This window comes from Macaca fascicularis, chromosome 4 (assembly GCF_037993035.2).
Source record: "Macaca fascicularis isolate 582-1 chromosome 4, T2T-MFA8v1.1".
Taxonomy (NCBI): Eukaryota; Metazoa; Chordata; class Mammalia; order Primates; family Cercopithecidae; genus Macaca; species Macaca fascicularis.
In genome coordinates, this window is record NC_088378.1 from 118,250,534 (window position 1) to 118,267,520 (window position 16,987).

At 40.6% G+C, this 16,987-nt stretch overlaps 1 protein-coding gene across 1 annotated transcript in view; it reads left to right on the top strand.

Moving 5' to 3' along the window:
* Nucleotides 1-14,608, top strand: part of GCLC (glutamate-cysteine ligase catalytic subunit) — a 47,474-nt gene extending 32,866 nt beyond the window's left edge. The window contains exons 7-16 of the mRNA XM_005552725.4: nt 2,695-2,769; nt 3,242-3,358; nt 4,342-4,480; nt 4,933-5,045; nt 6,062-6,154; nt 6,461-6,565; nt 11,429-11,510; nt 11,592-11,695; nt 11,777-11,897; nt 12,944-14,608. Coding sequence (XP_005552782.2) covers nt 2,695-2,769; nt 3,242-3,358; nt 4,342-4,480; nt 4,933-5,045; nt 6,062-6,154; nt 6,461-6,565; nt 11,429-11,510; nt 11,592-11,695; nt 11,777-11,897; nt 12,944-13,155 — 1,161 coding nt within the window. The 3' untranslated portion in view covers nt 13,156-14,608. The remainder of the gene's footprint in view (nt 1-2,694; nt 2,770-3,241; nt 3,359-4,341; nt 4,481-4,932; nt 5,046-6,061; nt 6,155-6,460; nt 6,566-11,428; nt 11,511-11,591; nt 11,696-11,776; nt 11,898-12,943) is intronic.
* Nucleotides 14,609-16,987: the final 2,379 nt, after the last annotated feature.

Here is a 16,987-nt window from a genome sequence, read left to right on the forward strand (position 1 = left end):
CCCCCCCAAAGTCATGTGACTTCAGATCTGGGTTGTAGATAAAGTTTAGATTAGATGTTTAGGTTTCTAACATATATCTTCCTTAGTTCCTCCCTCCACCCCCAGCCCCACCCCCATCAGTTTCCTGGCAGCATTGTGCCTCTCCTTTATATGATGCTTTAAAAGGACACTAGAAGCCCAAATTACTCATGTATTCATAGCTTTTTAAGGCATAAGAACTTTTTTTCCTTCCATTAAAGCCATTATCCACAGTGATGTCCTATTTAATTTGATGATTGCATATCAGCTCTAGAGTAAGAAAGCTAATTACTAAAGGTATTTAAAATAACTAAGTCACTTCACTGTTGTATACTTCTCTGGGGTTGGATTTCCCAGGATTCACCTACAAATTATGTATTGTGTACAGGCCATCTGAGAGAAGCCAATTGAAAAACTGGAAAGAAAACCTGCTTCTCATAGTATCTTTTTAAAAACAAAAATGACACACACTAAAATACCTAAGAGTAACACAAAAAAGACATAAAAAACTAAGAGATGCATGTTCAAAATAATTATTTAGTCAAAATACTTGGGAAACATGTAGTTTTTTGTTTTTTGTTTTTCTTTAAATCTCAATGCCTTGTCAGTTGGCCTTTGGGGTCCCTGTCTTTCAGGTTTCTCACCATACCTTTGACCTTATGTTATCCTCTTTAGCACCTCTTTTTTTTTTTCCCCAAGATTCTCATTTGTTAAGCACTAACCAGGTGTCCTGCACACTTGGGATAGAGAATGGGAAGAAAGATCCCCGCCCTTCTGGAGCTTCCACTTCAGCAAATAAGTACATAAAGACTTTGCGTGCCAGCTCCCATTTCCTCACTGCTCGTGTAATTCATGCCACACGCAAAGTGATTTCCAAGTTCCCCCCTCTTTGCAGCAACTCCCCTTGGTTTGGTTATCAGTGACCTAATTGCCAACCCTTATCAATCTTTGTCTACTTTAACCTTTGAAACTCTTATTCTTTGGTGCCCATGACACAGCTTTTCTCTGTGTGAATTAATTATTAATTATTATTAAGCTAGTAATGACTAGTTAATATAGTCTCCACACTGACATGAAATGCGATTATAATTGAGCAGGCAAACTTGAGTCTCCAGTAGACGTCTGCTGTGGAAAACAAAGTTGAGATCTAGCTAAGACCATTGGAACTAACAAGTTGAGATTGTAACAGTCAAATATTCACTTAGCTGCTGTATTTCAAGTCTTCAACACTAAAATTATTTCGTGTTCCAACACTAAATTCAAGCTGTCGTTATTGAATAACACGAAATTCAAACTGTCGTTATTGAATAACAACAACAGAGGAGATTAAAACTGTTGCCAACTTGCAGTTATGACTAATGTGCTAACACAAACACATTTGTGTTCCTTGTCCCTTCTACCCTCTTGGAAAAAAAGCAGGTCTTTTGTTTTTGGTTTTGGTTTCTGTTGGGTAACAAAGAATTTATGCTCACCAAGTTGTATGATCTTTCTCTCTGCCTGACTCTTAAGTGTCCTACCTACCCTCCTTGTGCAGGCTTCCTGGGTGATCTCCCCATCTTCAGGACATTGTCTGAGCCTACTCCCCAGGTATTTCTACAACTCAGATTTTTCTTCTGAGCACCAGCCCTGGAGACCTAGCCACTTAGAGGACCTCTTTTTCTGTCTGTGCTCTTGGCCTCATAAGTCCATCACGTCATGACACCTCTTTATCTCTAACCTCTGAACACCCAAGCCAAAACCTAAGCCATCCCCCACTCTCGGTCTCCCCTTGGTCACCAGTGCCTGCTACTTTGACTTTAGTATCACTCTCCCCCACATCCTTCCTCAGCCTTTTCCTTGACAGATGCAGTATTTTAACTGCTTCCCAGTCTTTCTAGTCTTGCCCCCTTCCAAGCTCTTCACCATACTGCCACCAGTGAAGTTTGAAAACAATAGTTGGCCAGGTGCGGTGGCTCACGCCTGTAATGCCAGCACTTTGGGAGGCCGAGGCGAGCGGATCACGAGGTCAGGAGATCGAGACCAACCTGGCTAACACGTTGAAATCCCGTCTCTACTAAAAATACAAAAACAAAATTAGCCGGGCATGGTGGTGGGCACATGTAGCCCCAGCTACTCGGGAGGCTGAGGTGGAAGAATGGCGTGAACGCAGAAGGCAGAGCTTGCAGTGAGCTGAGATCACGCCACTGCACTCCAGCCTAGGTGACAGAGTGAGACTCCATCTCAAAAAAAAAAAAGGAAAGAAAGAAAAGAAAAGGGAAGGGAAGGAAAGCAAAAGGAAGGGAAAGGAAACAATAGTTAACAGGTCCAAATACCTTTTGCATCCCTCACTAACTGAAGGGATAGGAAGGCAACAAGCCAGTAGAAGAGAAAATGCTTTGCTAAAGGTCATTGTATGTCTGTGTCTTATTTTTCTTTTTTGACTACTTAATCTTATTTCACTTAGGACCTTGGTTATTTATATTAGTTGCCTATAGGCAATGGAACATAATTAAATACCATTTTCTAGTTAAATTCACCTAAGACAACTTTTAAACAAAACTCTTGCATTAAATGTTGCCATTCATGAAGCATTGTTAACTTGCCCGTCTCTCCCCAGCACCTTCCTTATCTGATTTCACTGCTTGGGGAGCATGCTAATGATTCCTTGGTGTTAATAACTTTGCAATTCTTAAACAGGTGACATTCCAAGCCTGCAGTATATCTGAGGCCAGATACCTTTATGATCAGTTGGCCACTATCTGTCCAATTGTCGTAAGTATAAATTACCTCTTATTTTAAATACTACTTCGTAGGAAATAAGATAACATATGCAGAATTTACTAATGGTGTGCTATTTAAGTCCAGTTAAGACCTCAGTCAGAGATGGACTAATATAAGTAGTATGCAGGTTTAGGTATAATGAACTGAGAGTCTACACTGTAGAAGTTTACTATTACTAGTACAACATTGATTTGTTAAACGTCAAGTTTGAATGTGGACATTTTCCCTCTCCCATACTTCATGTCCTCACATTAGAGAGAGGATGATTTAAGTGAATCAAACCCAAGGAACTGGATTCTTCTTGGTATATTTCACTGTAAGATAGGCACAGGTACGTGTGGTGGAGCTCTGTATGGGTTGCACAAACTGATTATTTTTTATCAGAAATATAACTGCATGGAGCTTTTTTTAGCATGTAAGTGACATTTTGAATTTGCAGGAGCTGACTTTTGTTTGTTTTTAGATGGCTTTGAGTGCTGCATCTCCCTTTTACCGAGGCTATGTGTCAGACATCGATTGTCGCTGGGGAGTGATTTCTGCATCTGTAGATGATAGAACTCGGGAGGAGAGAGGACTGGAGGTGGGAATTATTGTTCCTTAATAGCCCTTTTAAATCAAGCAGGTAAAAATGGATCTTTTGTAACTACTTGCAATTTTAGGATATCTCCCTGAAATTTTTATCTAAAGTGAGGAAAAAGATTTGGTCTAGGTGGGGAGTTAATTTCTATCATATGTTGATGTCTGTATTTGTTTTAGCTTCATTTAAAATTAGTAGTGCCATTTTTCTATATTTTGGAAGTGCTGATGGCTGTTTTTAGCAAAAGGCTTTTTGGTGCCACATGAGTGTTTTGTATATGGTTCTTTCTGCCGTGGAAAGTATAATTTGTGTCAGAGATTCTTTTTTCATGTAAAAGGTTAGGCATTGACTAATAAGGGTGAGATGGCACCTCTTGTTTGCATGTTGAACTGTAAAGTAACCCTTGCATCTCTCCAGCAAGGGGTGTGCATCAGAACCACCCATGGAAATCTTTAAAAGTAGACACCGAGACCCTATCCTAGACCTACTAAATAAGAATCTCTAGGATGGGACCTGAACCAGGGGTGATTTTAAAGGAGCCCTCATAAGTGTTTTTGATATTCTTAACCAGGGCTATACTACTGCTGCTCTGGTCTTCATGTAATTGTTCATAAATTATTGAACATGCTTTCTAAGTAGAAATAAACTTTAAAGGATAAATTATTTTGATAGGTTTATCTTACATTATAGATTGATTTATTTATTTGCTTTTAACCTTAGCATTTATTTTCCCTAGCTTAATAAGAATGAAAGTGATCTGCTTGTAAAAGAAAGAAGTATATTTAAATCATACCAGAAAAAAAGGGTATTTAAATTACCTTCAGATTTTAAAAAATATAATTTTCCTTAATAATACTTTTCAGGGCTCTCTAACTTTTTTTCTGTATCTTATGTTGAGGTTTTTATATAATTATCATACATAAAAATATATTATTTTCAACTCATTTTATATAGCATATTCATTCATATATATTTTTAATCTTTAGCCATTGAAGAACAATAACTATAGGATCAGTAAATCCCGATATGACTCAATAGACAGCTATTTATCTAAGTGTGGTGAGAAATATAATGACATCGACTTGACGATAGATAAAGAGATCTACGAACAGCTGTTGCAGGAAGGTGGGTTCCCACTGCATCTCTCTGGGTTTAATTGTACGCCTTTAGTTCTTCAAAGCTCTTATACACTTTTTTGCTGACTCCTGGTCTGGTTTCTATTTTTAGTGTGAAGTCTTTAACTTTCCTTATGAGGCTGCTTGTTCCTAAAGTTTCAGGTTCCAAATACTTGTGAGATCTTCTTGACTTTTAGCAAAAGGAGCTTACTTTGGAGGTCTGTGTGTAGGTCCACACCAGTGCCCCAGCAGGCATTGTGTAAGTAGTGAATAAAACGTTGACATTTCTGCAGTGTCCGCAGGATAAAATACTGGGCGAGGTGAGGATACTAATCAAACCAGCTATTTCAAGCTTCTAGACACCCTTTCTTTAAACTTCCTGAGCTATCCTGTCGTCTTTCTGGACTAAGAGGAAGGGGTATCTCCTGCTTTGCAGTGAGTTCCCATATGATCTCTTTGCAGGCATTGATCATCTCCTGGCCCAGCATGTTGCTCATCTCTTTATTAGAGACCCACTGACACTTTTTGAAGAGAAAATACACCTGGATGATGCTAATGAGTCTGACCATTTTGAGGTATCTCCTCAGTTTTATTTTTATTTATTTATTTAGTGACTTCTGAGAGTCTGGAATCCTCTGTTTTATATGCATTTCACTTCACAAACCAACATGGGGAGGCAGTTTTCTGTACCTGTGAAGAATACAAAAGAAATTTCGTGAGACTTTCATTTACCCAGTGCAGAAAAGAACTTGAACAAATGAAAAATTGGTTTCAAGTACTCTTATTTTACGATTCTTACTGTTTATCTCACTGATTATATTGTTTTGTTGTTGTTCAGTATTTTCTTATTTGCCTAGTGGTGAAAAATTCATACACTGCACAAAAAATAACCTGATCAGTTATTTCAGTGCTTCAGACATACCACCTTTTTTTTTTTTTTTTTGTAGATAGGCTTCTCATAGGCTTATTTCTGTGTCATGTTATATGTAGACATTGACATATATACCTTTTGAAATACCACCTATATCCCCTTTCTTTCCCCCACCAAACTCACAAAAGATATAAATCCTTCCAGTCTTGCCATCAGATCCCAAGATGGTTAGGGCCAAGAAAGAACTCTCTCTTAGCGTCTTGAGAAACAGCTACCCTTCTTAGGCTCTGGGGTCATTGAAGCAGCAGCATTCCCAGGAGAGGAGGAAGAAAGGAAACAACTGTTGTGTGACAGGGTTCTCAGATGAAAGTATCCAGTGTCACCTGGAACGGCAGGCTGGCTCCTAAAACTCTCAGGGATGAAGGTGGGGGCCCCGTGGCTCTTCAGCTGCTGCCCCCTAGGTGGGAGGTAGGGAGTAGGAGCTGGGTGGGATTCAGCTTGCAGGGATAGGGCCTCTAGCTTTTGGTAAACACTTGCTGTTTTGTTTTCCTGAAAGAGCACACTCCAAGAAAATCTTAAATTATACCTTTTTGTCTTTGTCAGTTGAAGAAATTTGGTATGGACAGTAAGCAGTCTTCTTTCCTAATTAAATATCAGATCATCTTAATATTTTCCCAGATGTATGAAAAGTTGGTTTTCTTCTCTGCTTTTGTATCATAGAATATTCAGTCCACAAATTGGCAGACAATGAGATTTAAGCCCCCTCCTCCAAACTCAGACATCGGATGGAGAGTAGAATTTCGACCCATGGAGGTAAGACACACGCATCAGCAAGAACTGACTCAAAAGTACTCTTTCGCCAGCTGTTCATCACCCTTCTGATGCTGCTGTCAGAAGGCTCTTAAATATAAAATAAAAATTAAGTATGTGCATGGTAACAAGTCAGTCCAAGTTATAGAGGGTTGATTTCTGAGAACAGATGTGGGCAAAGGGCTTCCAGACCCAGATGGGGAATTAGGAGATGGCTTGGGAATGACATGATCGAAGGAGGGGCCTGGGTCAGGGAAGAGCACGTTTGTGTAGTTGGTTTGTAACTTCTCTGAGCTTCTGCTTGTCTAGGTGCAATTAACAGACTTTGAGAACTCTGCCTATGTGGTGTTCGTGGTACTGCTCACCAGAGTGATCCTTTCGTACAAATTGGATTTTCTCATTCCACTGTCAAAGGTAAGGATATGTTTCTTTATGGTGATGGGTATAGATCTATCTGTCGATATATTTATTTATATATGCTCTTTTTTTACAACCTGATTTCATTTGGAACTGTTTACCCTTTGCAATAAAATGTTTCTCCATCAGCCTATTCTTTATTTTCTTTTAAACCTAAGCTTAATTTCTAGACGCTTTCCATTCAAGGTGATTGATGGCTAGAAGTAGTCCCACACATTGATTTCATCCACCACAAAATCCCAGGTTGATTACAATGTTAAAATTAGGATGGGGAGGGAAAGTGTAAATGCTGGAATGCCGGGAAAAGTATCCTCAGTAGAACTGAACTTGAGATGTTTCTGAAGAATCTGGATGGGGTTGGACTGTCAGAAAAACAAATTGGAGTTCATCAGCCCCCCAAAAGACCAAAAACCACGCTTTCTGGGAGCAGTTTGCCAGCAGAACAACTCCAGGTGATGAGGGAGCAGAGCTGTGGGTGGTGGGGCAGTAGCTGAGGAGGTGAAGGTCTTTAGTTTCTGGGCCAGGGTTCCTCTTGGCAGAGAGTGGCTGGAAAAAACTGCTAAACAGAGAGGGCCCTGCCGCAGGAGTTCCTGGTTGAGGGTTTTAGGGCCAGAGAATGGAGAAGTAGGGCAGCCCTGTCACAGCAAACATGGAAGCAGGAATGAAACTGCTTAGCTCCAGCATCTGCCCCTGGGGCATCTCCTTCCTCCATGAGCGGTTTGCCAGACTGTGCCCATCCCCACACCCCCTGAAGGAAGTCAGGCTGTCAGCCCATGCCTGCTCCTCACACCCAGACCAAAGATCATAGAACTCTGTGGGCCCACATTGCCCTCATGCCTACCTACTGGGGAGACCAAATCCATCTAAGAGAGATTGCATGTAAGCTACCGGTCTAAGCCTCTGCTTATAAATAAGAATAGATGCCCGGAAGGCAACAGAAAATTGAGAACAATTAACAGCCTTAAAGAGAAGGGCCCAACTGGTCCTGCAAGGGTATACTCTGTTCAGTGAAACTTAGTTACTTCAAGGAAGTAAGCTGGGCCCAGCACACACCTATAATCTCTGCTCCTCAGGAGGCTGAGGCAGGAGGATTGCTTGAATCCAGGAATTCCAGTGCAGCCCTGACAACATTGCCAGATCCCATCTCTTGAAAAAAAAAAGATAAGAAACTGGAAAGAATTATTATTATTATTTTTAATTTTTAAACCTTTTTTAGAGACAGGGTCTCACTATGTTGCTGAGGCTGGTCTCGAACTCCTGGGCTGAAATGATCCTCCTGCTGCCAAGCCTTCCAGGTAGCTGGAATTACAGACACAAACCACCATGCTCAGCTTTGGAAAGTGTTCTTAAAGGAATTCTAATTAGTGGCCTCAGACAAATTCTATAGAGGTTCAGTCACATCCATAAAACAAGCATTATAGATGGTGCTTATTTAATGGTGAGTATTCTCACCAGTAGAGCAGATGTTGTTGAATATCCAAGGTAGTGACTTAGAAGACCAAATTAAGATTAATCCCAGCAGGATGGTGAAGAAATGGAAATTATGGAAAACCTGAAGCCTGGAAAACTCTAGAAAATTCAATGTTTATGTAATAATTTAGAAGAGGAGAATAGTTTATATAGAAAAGATATAAAATACAATAATCAAGGAAATAATAGAATTTTTCCTTAATAAGTCTCCCTTAAGGATGAGACAAATACTTAACTCAAATGTAGGCATTTATTAATTTCAAAGAGAAAATTAACTGTCTGGACAAGAGGAAAAATGAGGAGACCTGCCAAGGGGGAAAAAAATCAACTGATACTACTTCTCATTTGCAACATTAAATGCTGGATGGAAAGAAGTTTTCAGAATCTCGAGAGGTAAAGAATTAACAACCACAGAATTATCTTCTCATCCAAATTATTCTTTAAATTTCAGGTGTTTCTAACAAAACTGAATGGATTAAGTTAGGGCTAAAAGTATGCCAGAAGTCTTATCTAGTGTCTTAGTTTGTTTGGGCTGCTATAACAAAAATACCTTACACTGGGTGGTTTATAAACAACGGGAATGTATTGCTCACAATTCTGGAGGCTGGGAAGTCCACGGTCAAGTCACCGGCAGTGTCAGTGTCTGGTGAGAGCTTCTGCCCTCTGGTTCATACATGGTGCCTTCTTGCTGTGTTTTAACATGGTGGAAGGGGCTAACAAGCTCTTCAGGTGTCTCTGTTATGAGAGCACTACTCCCATTTATGAGGGTAGAGCCTTCATGACATCCCAAAGGAGGTCCTCCCAATCGCCCCCCAAAGGCCCTACCTTCTAAATACTGTCACAATGGGCATTAGGCATCAGCGTATGAATTTGAGGGAACACAAACATTCAAACCATGGCACCTAGTAAGGGGATATGGAAGGAGATGAATGGCAGATACTCATTAGTGCTTGACACTTAGAGAGTTATAATTTCAAAACTACCTCTTTAAAAGTAAGGAAAACTATTAATAGTATAGAAACAGGATTTATTACTCCTAAACTTGCTGGCTAAAAGGGTGGTAAAATGAACCAGGAATACATTTCAGTGCCACAAAATTGGGTGTGGGGCCAGGGGAGTGAAGAAACAATAGCCCACAGAACATAAAATGGTGAAAATAAAATGAAAACAAATTTGAATAGACTAAACTCTATCCTATTAAACAGCTAAAACAGATAATATAAAATAGCAACAACACAGTTTGCACAAGATATACCTAGAACAAGGACAGATGCTGGGAAGAACTGCATAGTGACCTTTTGGAATGATAGCAGGAATGGCAAAGCGATATCAGGCAAAATGTGAGGTAAAAATTATTAAATGGGATAGAGAAAGTAGTTTTATATATTCTTCCAAGAAGATGTGATAGCTGTGGTCCTTTTTGTACCATGAAATGTAACATGAAAAGAATTTAGTGTGATGGGTAATATGTGGCTTTGATGTGAGAACTAAATGCATAAATCTCTGGTACTACTTAGGAGGCTTTTAACCTGGACAAGTTACTTATTCTCAGTGCCTCAGTTTCCCACATGTATCCCAGAGGGGGATAAGTAGGCTGTTGTAAGCCCATGTGAGATTAATGAGGTAAACCACTTAGCAGAGTACCTTGCCTGTTACTTAGTAACTGACAGGTCATATAATCAAAGGATGGGAAGGGCCATGGGGGAGTTAAATGGCACGGTTAATAAGCTTGGTTGTATGGCCTGTATTACATATCTCATACCACATCTTTTTTCAGATGCCATGAGTAAGGTTTACAAAAAATAAAGAAAATCTTCACTTCTCAAAAGTAGACACAATAGAGCATGCGTTCCCACTAAAACTAAAGAGAGATTCTGGAGAAATTTAACATTGGAAATTAAAAATGTATAGATTTTAGATTCGCCAAAACTAGAATTACAGGTTGTATAGGAAAGTGAAAGACAGTAGGTTGCTGGCAGAGCTGGTGTGTGAGGAAAAATTATGTCGTAAAACAAAGATTTTGAATCTAAGTAGTTGAGAATCTAAAGAACAAAATAAAATATACTTTGAAAGGAAGTCATAAAAGCAGAAATTAGAAGTGGTCATTATCAACTTTTTACAAGACTAAGGAAAAAAGAAACAAATACTAGTAATGAAAGCAGATGTTCACAGCCATGGTGGAATTTATACTATTTATTTGAGTGTGCTCCTAGAGTATCTAGATTGTTCAGAAGGTCCTGTGTGTCTCTTCAAAAATGAAACCGTTAACAATCGTACTTCCCACATAATGAATGTGGGAGGAGATTTGGTAATCAAGAGAGTTTATGTACCATCTGTCCCACATCAGCCTAACTGGTCACTATTGTATACACTGAGGTCCCACATAAGATTTCATTATAGAAAATAAGAGATTACTACTAAAAAGTTTTTAAAATTCTGCTTTGAGAGTCTTAAAAAGTCATTGGAGATGTAGAGAATTCACAAATGAAACAGTTTTCGGTTTTCATGAGTGAGTCTACATGTCTGGAGCCACCAGGTGGGCAAAAAGCAGTGATCTGCCCTTGGGAGGGCTGTAACCTTATTCCAGATACGACAACCTATGAACTGTCTTTGCCTTTCCTCACTCTAGTGGGGAGGCAAAACCCCAATGGCGAGGCAGCAGGGGAAGAGCATTCAACTTAGAAGAACTGGGTTATAGGCCAGGCGCGGTGGCTCACACCTGTAATCCCAGCACTTTGGGAGGCCGAAGTGTGCAGATCACTTGAGGGTCAGGAGTTCGAGACCAGCCCCGTCTCTGCTAAAAATACAAAAAAAATTAGCCAGGTGTGGTGGCGCAGGCCTGTAATCCCAGCTATTTGGGAGGCTGAGGCACGAAGCATCACTTGAACCCAGGAGACAGAGGTTGGGGTGAGCTGAGATCGCACCACTGCACTCCAGCCTGGGCAACAGAGCGAGACTCCATCTCAAAAAAACAGAAGAAGAAGAACTGGGTTCTAGTCCTGCCTTCTGCCTTCATTACCCTGGGACTCCTGGTGAGACACTGCTATGTAAATGGAACCAGCCACCTGCCCTCCCAACACTGTATGTCTATTGCAAGCCTCAGTCACAGAGGTGCTTTCAAATACAGACATTCCACGTGAATATAAGTTTTGGGTTTTACGTGTCTCTTAAAATTCCCTGATTAGTTAAAAAAAATCACATACCAATCCATGATTGAGTGACACAGTCCTCACATAAATAAAAAGCCTGTTCCTCCCACTGGGAAGCATTTGAGCAGAACGTAGAATCCCTAAGGGAGTGAGTCCTCATTGCAGAAGTGAGGAAGGCGCTGCAACCTGTACGTCCGATCAAGAATATTGTGACTTAGTCGTGATTCTTTTTCTCCCTTAGGTTGATGAGAACATGAAGGCAGCACAGAAACGAGATGCTGTCTTGCAGGGAATGTTTTATTTCAGGAAAGATATTTGCAAAGGTATTACATTATCTTAGATTTCTAACGTCAGCTTAGGCTGCAACAAGCTGCTAAAGCTCCCCTGACGCTCTTCTCCGGCAGGTGGCAACGCAGTGGTGGATGGTTGTGGCAAGGCCCAGAACAGCACAGAGCTTGCTGCAGAGGAGTACAGCCTCATGAGCATAGACACCATCATCAATGGGAAGGTAGGAGGGTGGCCCTGTACCGTATGCCTCACTGTGCACATCCGCCGGCAGGGAGTTCATAACGTGTCCTGCTTCTTGTAGGAAGGTGTGTTTCCTGGACTGATCCCAATTCTGAACTCTTACCTTGAAAACATGGAAGTAGATGTGGACACTAGATGTAGTATTCTGAACTACCTAAAGCTAATTAAGAAGAGAGCATCTGGTATGATACCTGTTTTTCTTAATCTCGCAATGTAGACAGAACGGTACAATCTTAGAATGTTCAATTTCTTCAAGTCTTTTAAAATAATGCCGTATTTAATTCATGCACACTGTTTCACATTTTCGTATCTCTGCAATTGTATTCACCTTTTAATCTTTGACACATAATTTAGATTAGCAGTGCTTTTTTTCTTATCAGTTCAGAAAATAGGGGTGCATCTTCAAATCACTGGCATCTCAGATGATGAAATGGCATCTGGATTGTTTACTTACCATTTACGTCCAACTGTGTTGATTGTACCTCGTCATGGGCTCTTTTATAGGACTAAGGAACTCTGTAAGTTAAATAAGCTGAACTGTTCTTCAGCCTGCATTTGTACATACAATGAGGCTCCTGAGAATCCCCTTTCTTTATTAGCTTTAAGGTTACATTTACAGTGCCTAACACAGTATTTGGCACAAGGGAGCTGTCAGCTATTAATAAAGCGACAGCAATAATGGTAATGGCATCTGTATTTAACTTGAGGCTTCTGTACACTTTCTGGAGTCACAAAGGATAGCCGTAGAACCCCACCTCACCCCTCAAATGGTATACTGCCAATTTCCCTCTTCATTCACTCTACTTACTGTTCTTTATTCTCTCTACCTCTTTGATCAAAGATGGCTCAAGGGACCCTACAGTCCGCTGAGGCAGTCTCGGCATTTGTAGTCCTAGCCCTCTGGCCAAACGGGAGGACACATGCTCTTGTACACATGTGCTGGCTCCTGTCCTTTAAGAGCTAGCAGTGTCGGCATATGGGTGGCCTCTAACAGGTACCATAGAACCTGGATGTATGTGTTCTCATTGCCTGCCCACAACCTAGAATTCCTGCCCTGGAGGACTTCTTCAAACGCTATGAAAGATGTTCCCACCCCCTGCCATGCGGCTACACTAAAAGGACACAGTGATTTCTCTCCAGAATTGCGTTTATGCCGACCACTAAATATCAACTTATTAAAAAAAAACTTCTGTGGTTTTAATTTTTTTTTCGCTTCCCCGCCCCACAGGAGAACTAATGACAGTTGCCAGATGGATGAGGGAGTTTATTGCAAACCATCCTGACTACAAGCAAGACAGTGTCATAACTGATGAAATGAATTATAGCCTTATTTTGAAGTGTAACCAAATTGCAAATGAATTATCTGAATGCCCAGAGTTACTTGGATCAGCATTTAGGAAAGTAAAATATGGTGGAAGTAAAACTGACTCATCCAACTAGACGTTCTACAGAAAGAAAAATGCGTTACTGTTTTATTGACGAACTGACGGCAGTACCATGCCTCTCAGCCCATGTGTATGATACGAAGACCAAATGATAGAATTGTACTGGGCCAGTGAACCAGAAATTGATTAAGGCTTTCTTTGGTAGGCAAATCTAGAGTTTATACAGTGTACATGTACATAGTAAAGTATTTTTGATTAACAATGTATTTTAATAACATATCTAAAGTCATCGTAAACTGGCTTGTATATTTTAAAATTCTTACTCTGGAGCAACTACTGTCTAAGCAGTTTTGTAAATGTAATGTACTGGTAATTGTACAATACTTGCATTCCAGAGTTAAAATGTTTACTGTAAATTTTTGTTCTTTTAAAGACTACCTGGGACCTGATTTGTTGAAATTTTTCTCTTTAAAAACACTTTCATTAATTTTCCTTTGTCATTTCCTTTGTTGTGTACATTAAATCACTTGAATCCACTGAAGTGCTTCAAGGGTAATCTTGGGTTTCTAGCACCTTATCTATGATGTCTCTTTTGCAATTGGAATAGTTAACCACTTGGTCACCTTGCCCCAAGCTTTCCCCTCTGAATAAATACCCATTGAACTCTGGTGGCTGTTATCAAAGGAACTTTTCTTTGTTTAAATTTGCTGATGCAGGAATTAAGTTTAAACACAACTCTGTGGGAAGAAAGGAGATTATTACCCAGAATTCACATGTAGTGATTATTAAGGACAATTTATTTTTTTAATTAAAAAAGTTGGCAGCGGGGGTGGGGGATGGCAATCATTTTTCTTCCTATACATACCAAGGATACTGTCAAAAATGGCATTAGTTCTTCTGTTGTGGCCTGTTATTCTGATTGCTGCTGTATACAGTTTTGTTACTCTTTAGTTGTTAGTTAAGCATATTGATAGACTGCTCTAAAAGCCATTCACTCCAGATTTTACCTGGGGAATATTCTACATACTGCTTACTTTCTCTGTAAAACTCATCAATAAATCATGAAAGGCACTGAGTTCTGTAAATCAGGACCCTAAATGTTTAATTGTAAATAAGTTTCAGATAATTGTTACAGCTTTGCGTTGACGTTTTGTTGGTTTTTTCCAATTAGTTAAGTCTTAACTGCTTCTAAAATAACTCTGTATTGTAGATTATGCAGACCTTTACAGGCATAAATATTTAAACTGTAATATGCTAACTTGAAGAGATTGCAATAAAGCTGCTTCAGCTACCCCTGTTTATGTTTAAATACTAGGGTTTGTTCTATATTTTATACACGCACTTTGGATGATTAAAGAATGCCTGGTTTTCGTTTGCAATTTGCTTGTGTAAATCAGGTTGTAAAAAGGCAGATAAATCAAAATGTTTGTGGTATGAGGAAATAAAAGAATGGAATTAGCATTCATTCAGAAACCTTTGAATGTGTGTGAGTTCCACAGCTCAACAAATAGTTGTAGAGTTTGGTTTTTGTAATTAACCCAAATACCGTGAAATTATTTTTTCATCATTGCAACCTCAGACGTTTCTAGAAAGAAGCATAGTGATGAAGACAAACAGATGCCTTATCTCCGCTGGCAGCTATCAACCCCTGTGGGGAGACAGAACTTGAAGTGTGACTGAATTGACTGCTGGACCACTGGAAGATTTTTTTTTTTTTCCACTCCCAACTGCTGTTGTGCTGGGTCAGTGGGGACATGGTGAATGAATGTTGAGTAACCTGGGTGCTGTGTGCACACCGCAATCTAAGCAGGAGATACTTAGACTGTGAGTCAGCAAGTCCTGCAGAGAGCTGTCTTCGACTCCTGTCTTTGGATCAGTATTCAGCCCCCCACACACACGGTTCGTGAAATAATGTTCATCAGAGCAACACACTTTTCTCAGAGCTCTAATTTCTTTATTTGAATATTCCTAGGGCAGTGCTTATCAAACTGTAGTCTACATACAAATCTCTTTGGGGTGTTATTCTGGCTTGGTAAGTCTGGGGTGGGGCCCACATTTCTTAACAAGCTCCCAGGCGATGCTGATGCTGTGGATTTGCTGGCCCCGTGGATAATAAGGACTTTCTCTACCTGAGCTATGGACAAATCAACATTAAGTCTCAAATAATCACTTGCTTTTAAGTCTAATGTGATATGTCTAGATTTTCTCTTATTAAAGATCAGATAGTGGTCTTCCTTCTCCAGGACAGAGAATGTAAGCCTCACATCTCTCATGAGCTTTACCATGTGAACACAGCTGAGAATTTGGGATTTTTAGGAACAGAACTATAAATCTTAAAGCAAGCAAAAAGTGTTTTCTCCTTGGTAGAAATACCTGTGGCCAAGCCCAGACCTTCAGATCCTAACTTGGGATACAACTGATTGTTACTTAACCTGCTGCTAACCTAAAGACTAGTTTTCTGCCCATCTAGTCCCCCGTGTGACTAAGAAGTTTCCTCTTGGTCCCAGGATTCCTCTGCTGCTGGGCTCATCTGAGGCTGTGAGCCTTCCAGTTCAGAAATGGAAGGAAAATCCATTGCCTTGGATGCCTCCTTCTAAACCACCACCCAAAACAAAAATGAGCCAGGAGACGTAGAAATCCCGGATGTGTTAATGGGTTAGGCCATATTCTGAGGAGCTGGAAGGTTTCTCAGGGACCTGAAGTCTTGTGAAGAGAAAATGTGGAAGTAAGTGTCCTTCAAGCCACTGTAGTGCTTGACATTGGGGAAGGAGGCTGGGGGAAGGGGACCTATGGTGCTAGGGCCTTTCAGAGCTTGGCTAGATGAGGGGGTCCTTCTCAGAACTGTAAATAAGCTGCCCAGTTGCATGGCTTTCAGAGGACCTGCTAATGAGCTTTTTGTTTACGTTAAGCCTCCCCTGCTTTCCCTGAAGATAAGCCACTGAGTTCTATCTGCTGCTGTCTTCTCTCCATTATGCTTTCATATAAATATTTAACATTCCCTATAAGCAATTCTGGAAGTACATGCCAAGTGATGTTTATGGAAGTGTAAGAAGATGTCTTAGTTCAAGCTGCTGTAACTACCACAGACTGAGTGACTTACACAACTGACATTTGTTACTGTTAGGGAGGCTGGAAGTGCAAGAGCAAGGCACCCACAGATTCGGCTCGTGTTGAGCGCTCTTCATGGTTTGCAGATGGTTGTCTTGCTGCATCCCCACGTGTTGGAAAGATCGTTTCTCTTGTATCTCCTTATCTAAGGACATGAATCCCATTCATGAGGGTTCCACCCTCATGACCTAATTACCTCCCAATGGCCCCAATTCCAGATACCCTCATACTAGGGGTTAGGCTTCCACACAGGGACCTGGGGAGACATTCAGTCCATAACAGAGGGGAACTGGTAAGGACTAGACTGGGAAGTGAGGAGGCCCTGGTGGGCAACCTCGGCTGGGAAAGATACATTCCTCACTATTGTATTTTCCTGGTAAGCAGAGGCTGAGATAGGCTAGATAATCCCTAAAGTAAGCCCATTTTTACTCTCAATATTCTATGAAATGAAACATTACAAATCTAAGTATGGAAGATGCATTAAAGAGAACCATGAGCTGGGCGCAGTGGCTCATGTAATCAGCACTTCAGGAGGCCCGGGCAGGAGAATCGTTTGAGTCCAGGGATTCAAGACCAGCCTTGGCAACATAGTGAGACCTCCATGTTTACAAAACAAAATTAGCTGGATGTGGTAGTGTGCACCTGTGGTCCTAGCTACTCAGGAAACTGAGGTGGGAGGATCACTTGAACCTGGGAAATCGAGGGTGCAGTGAGCTGTGATCATGCCACTGGACTCCAGCCTGTTACCTCTGGATGGAAATGAACAAGTACCAAACAGA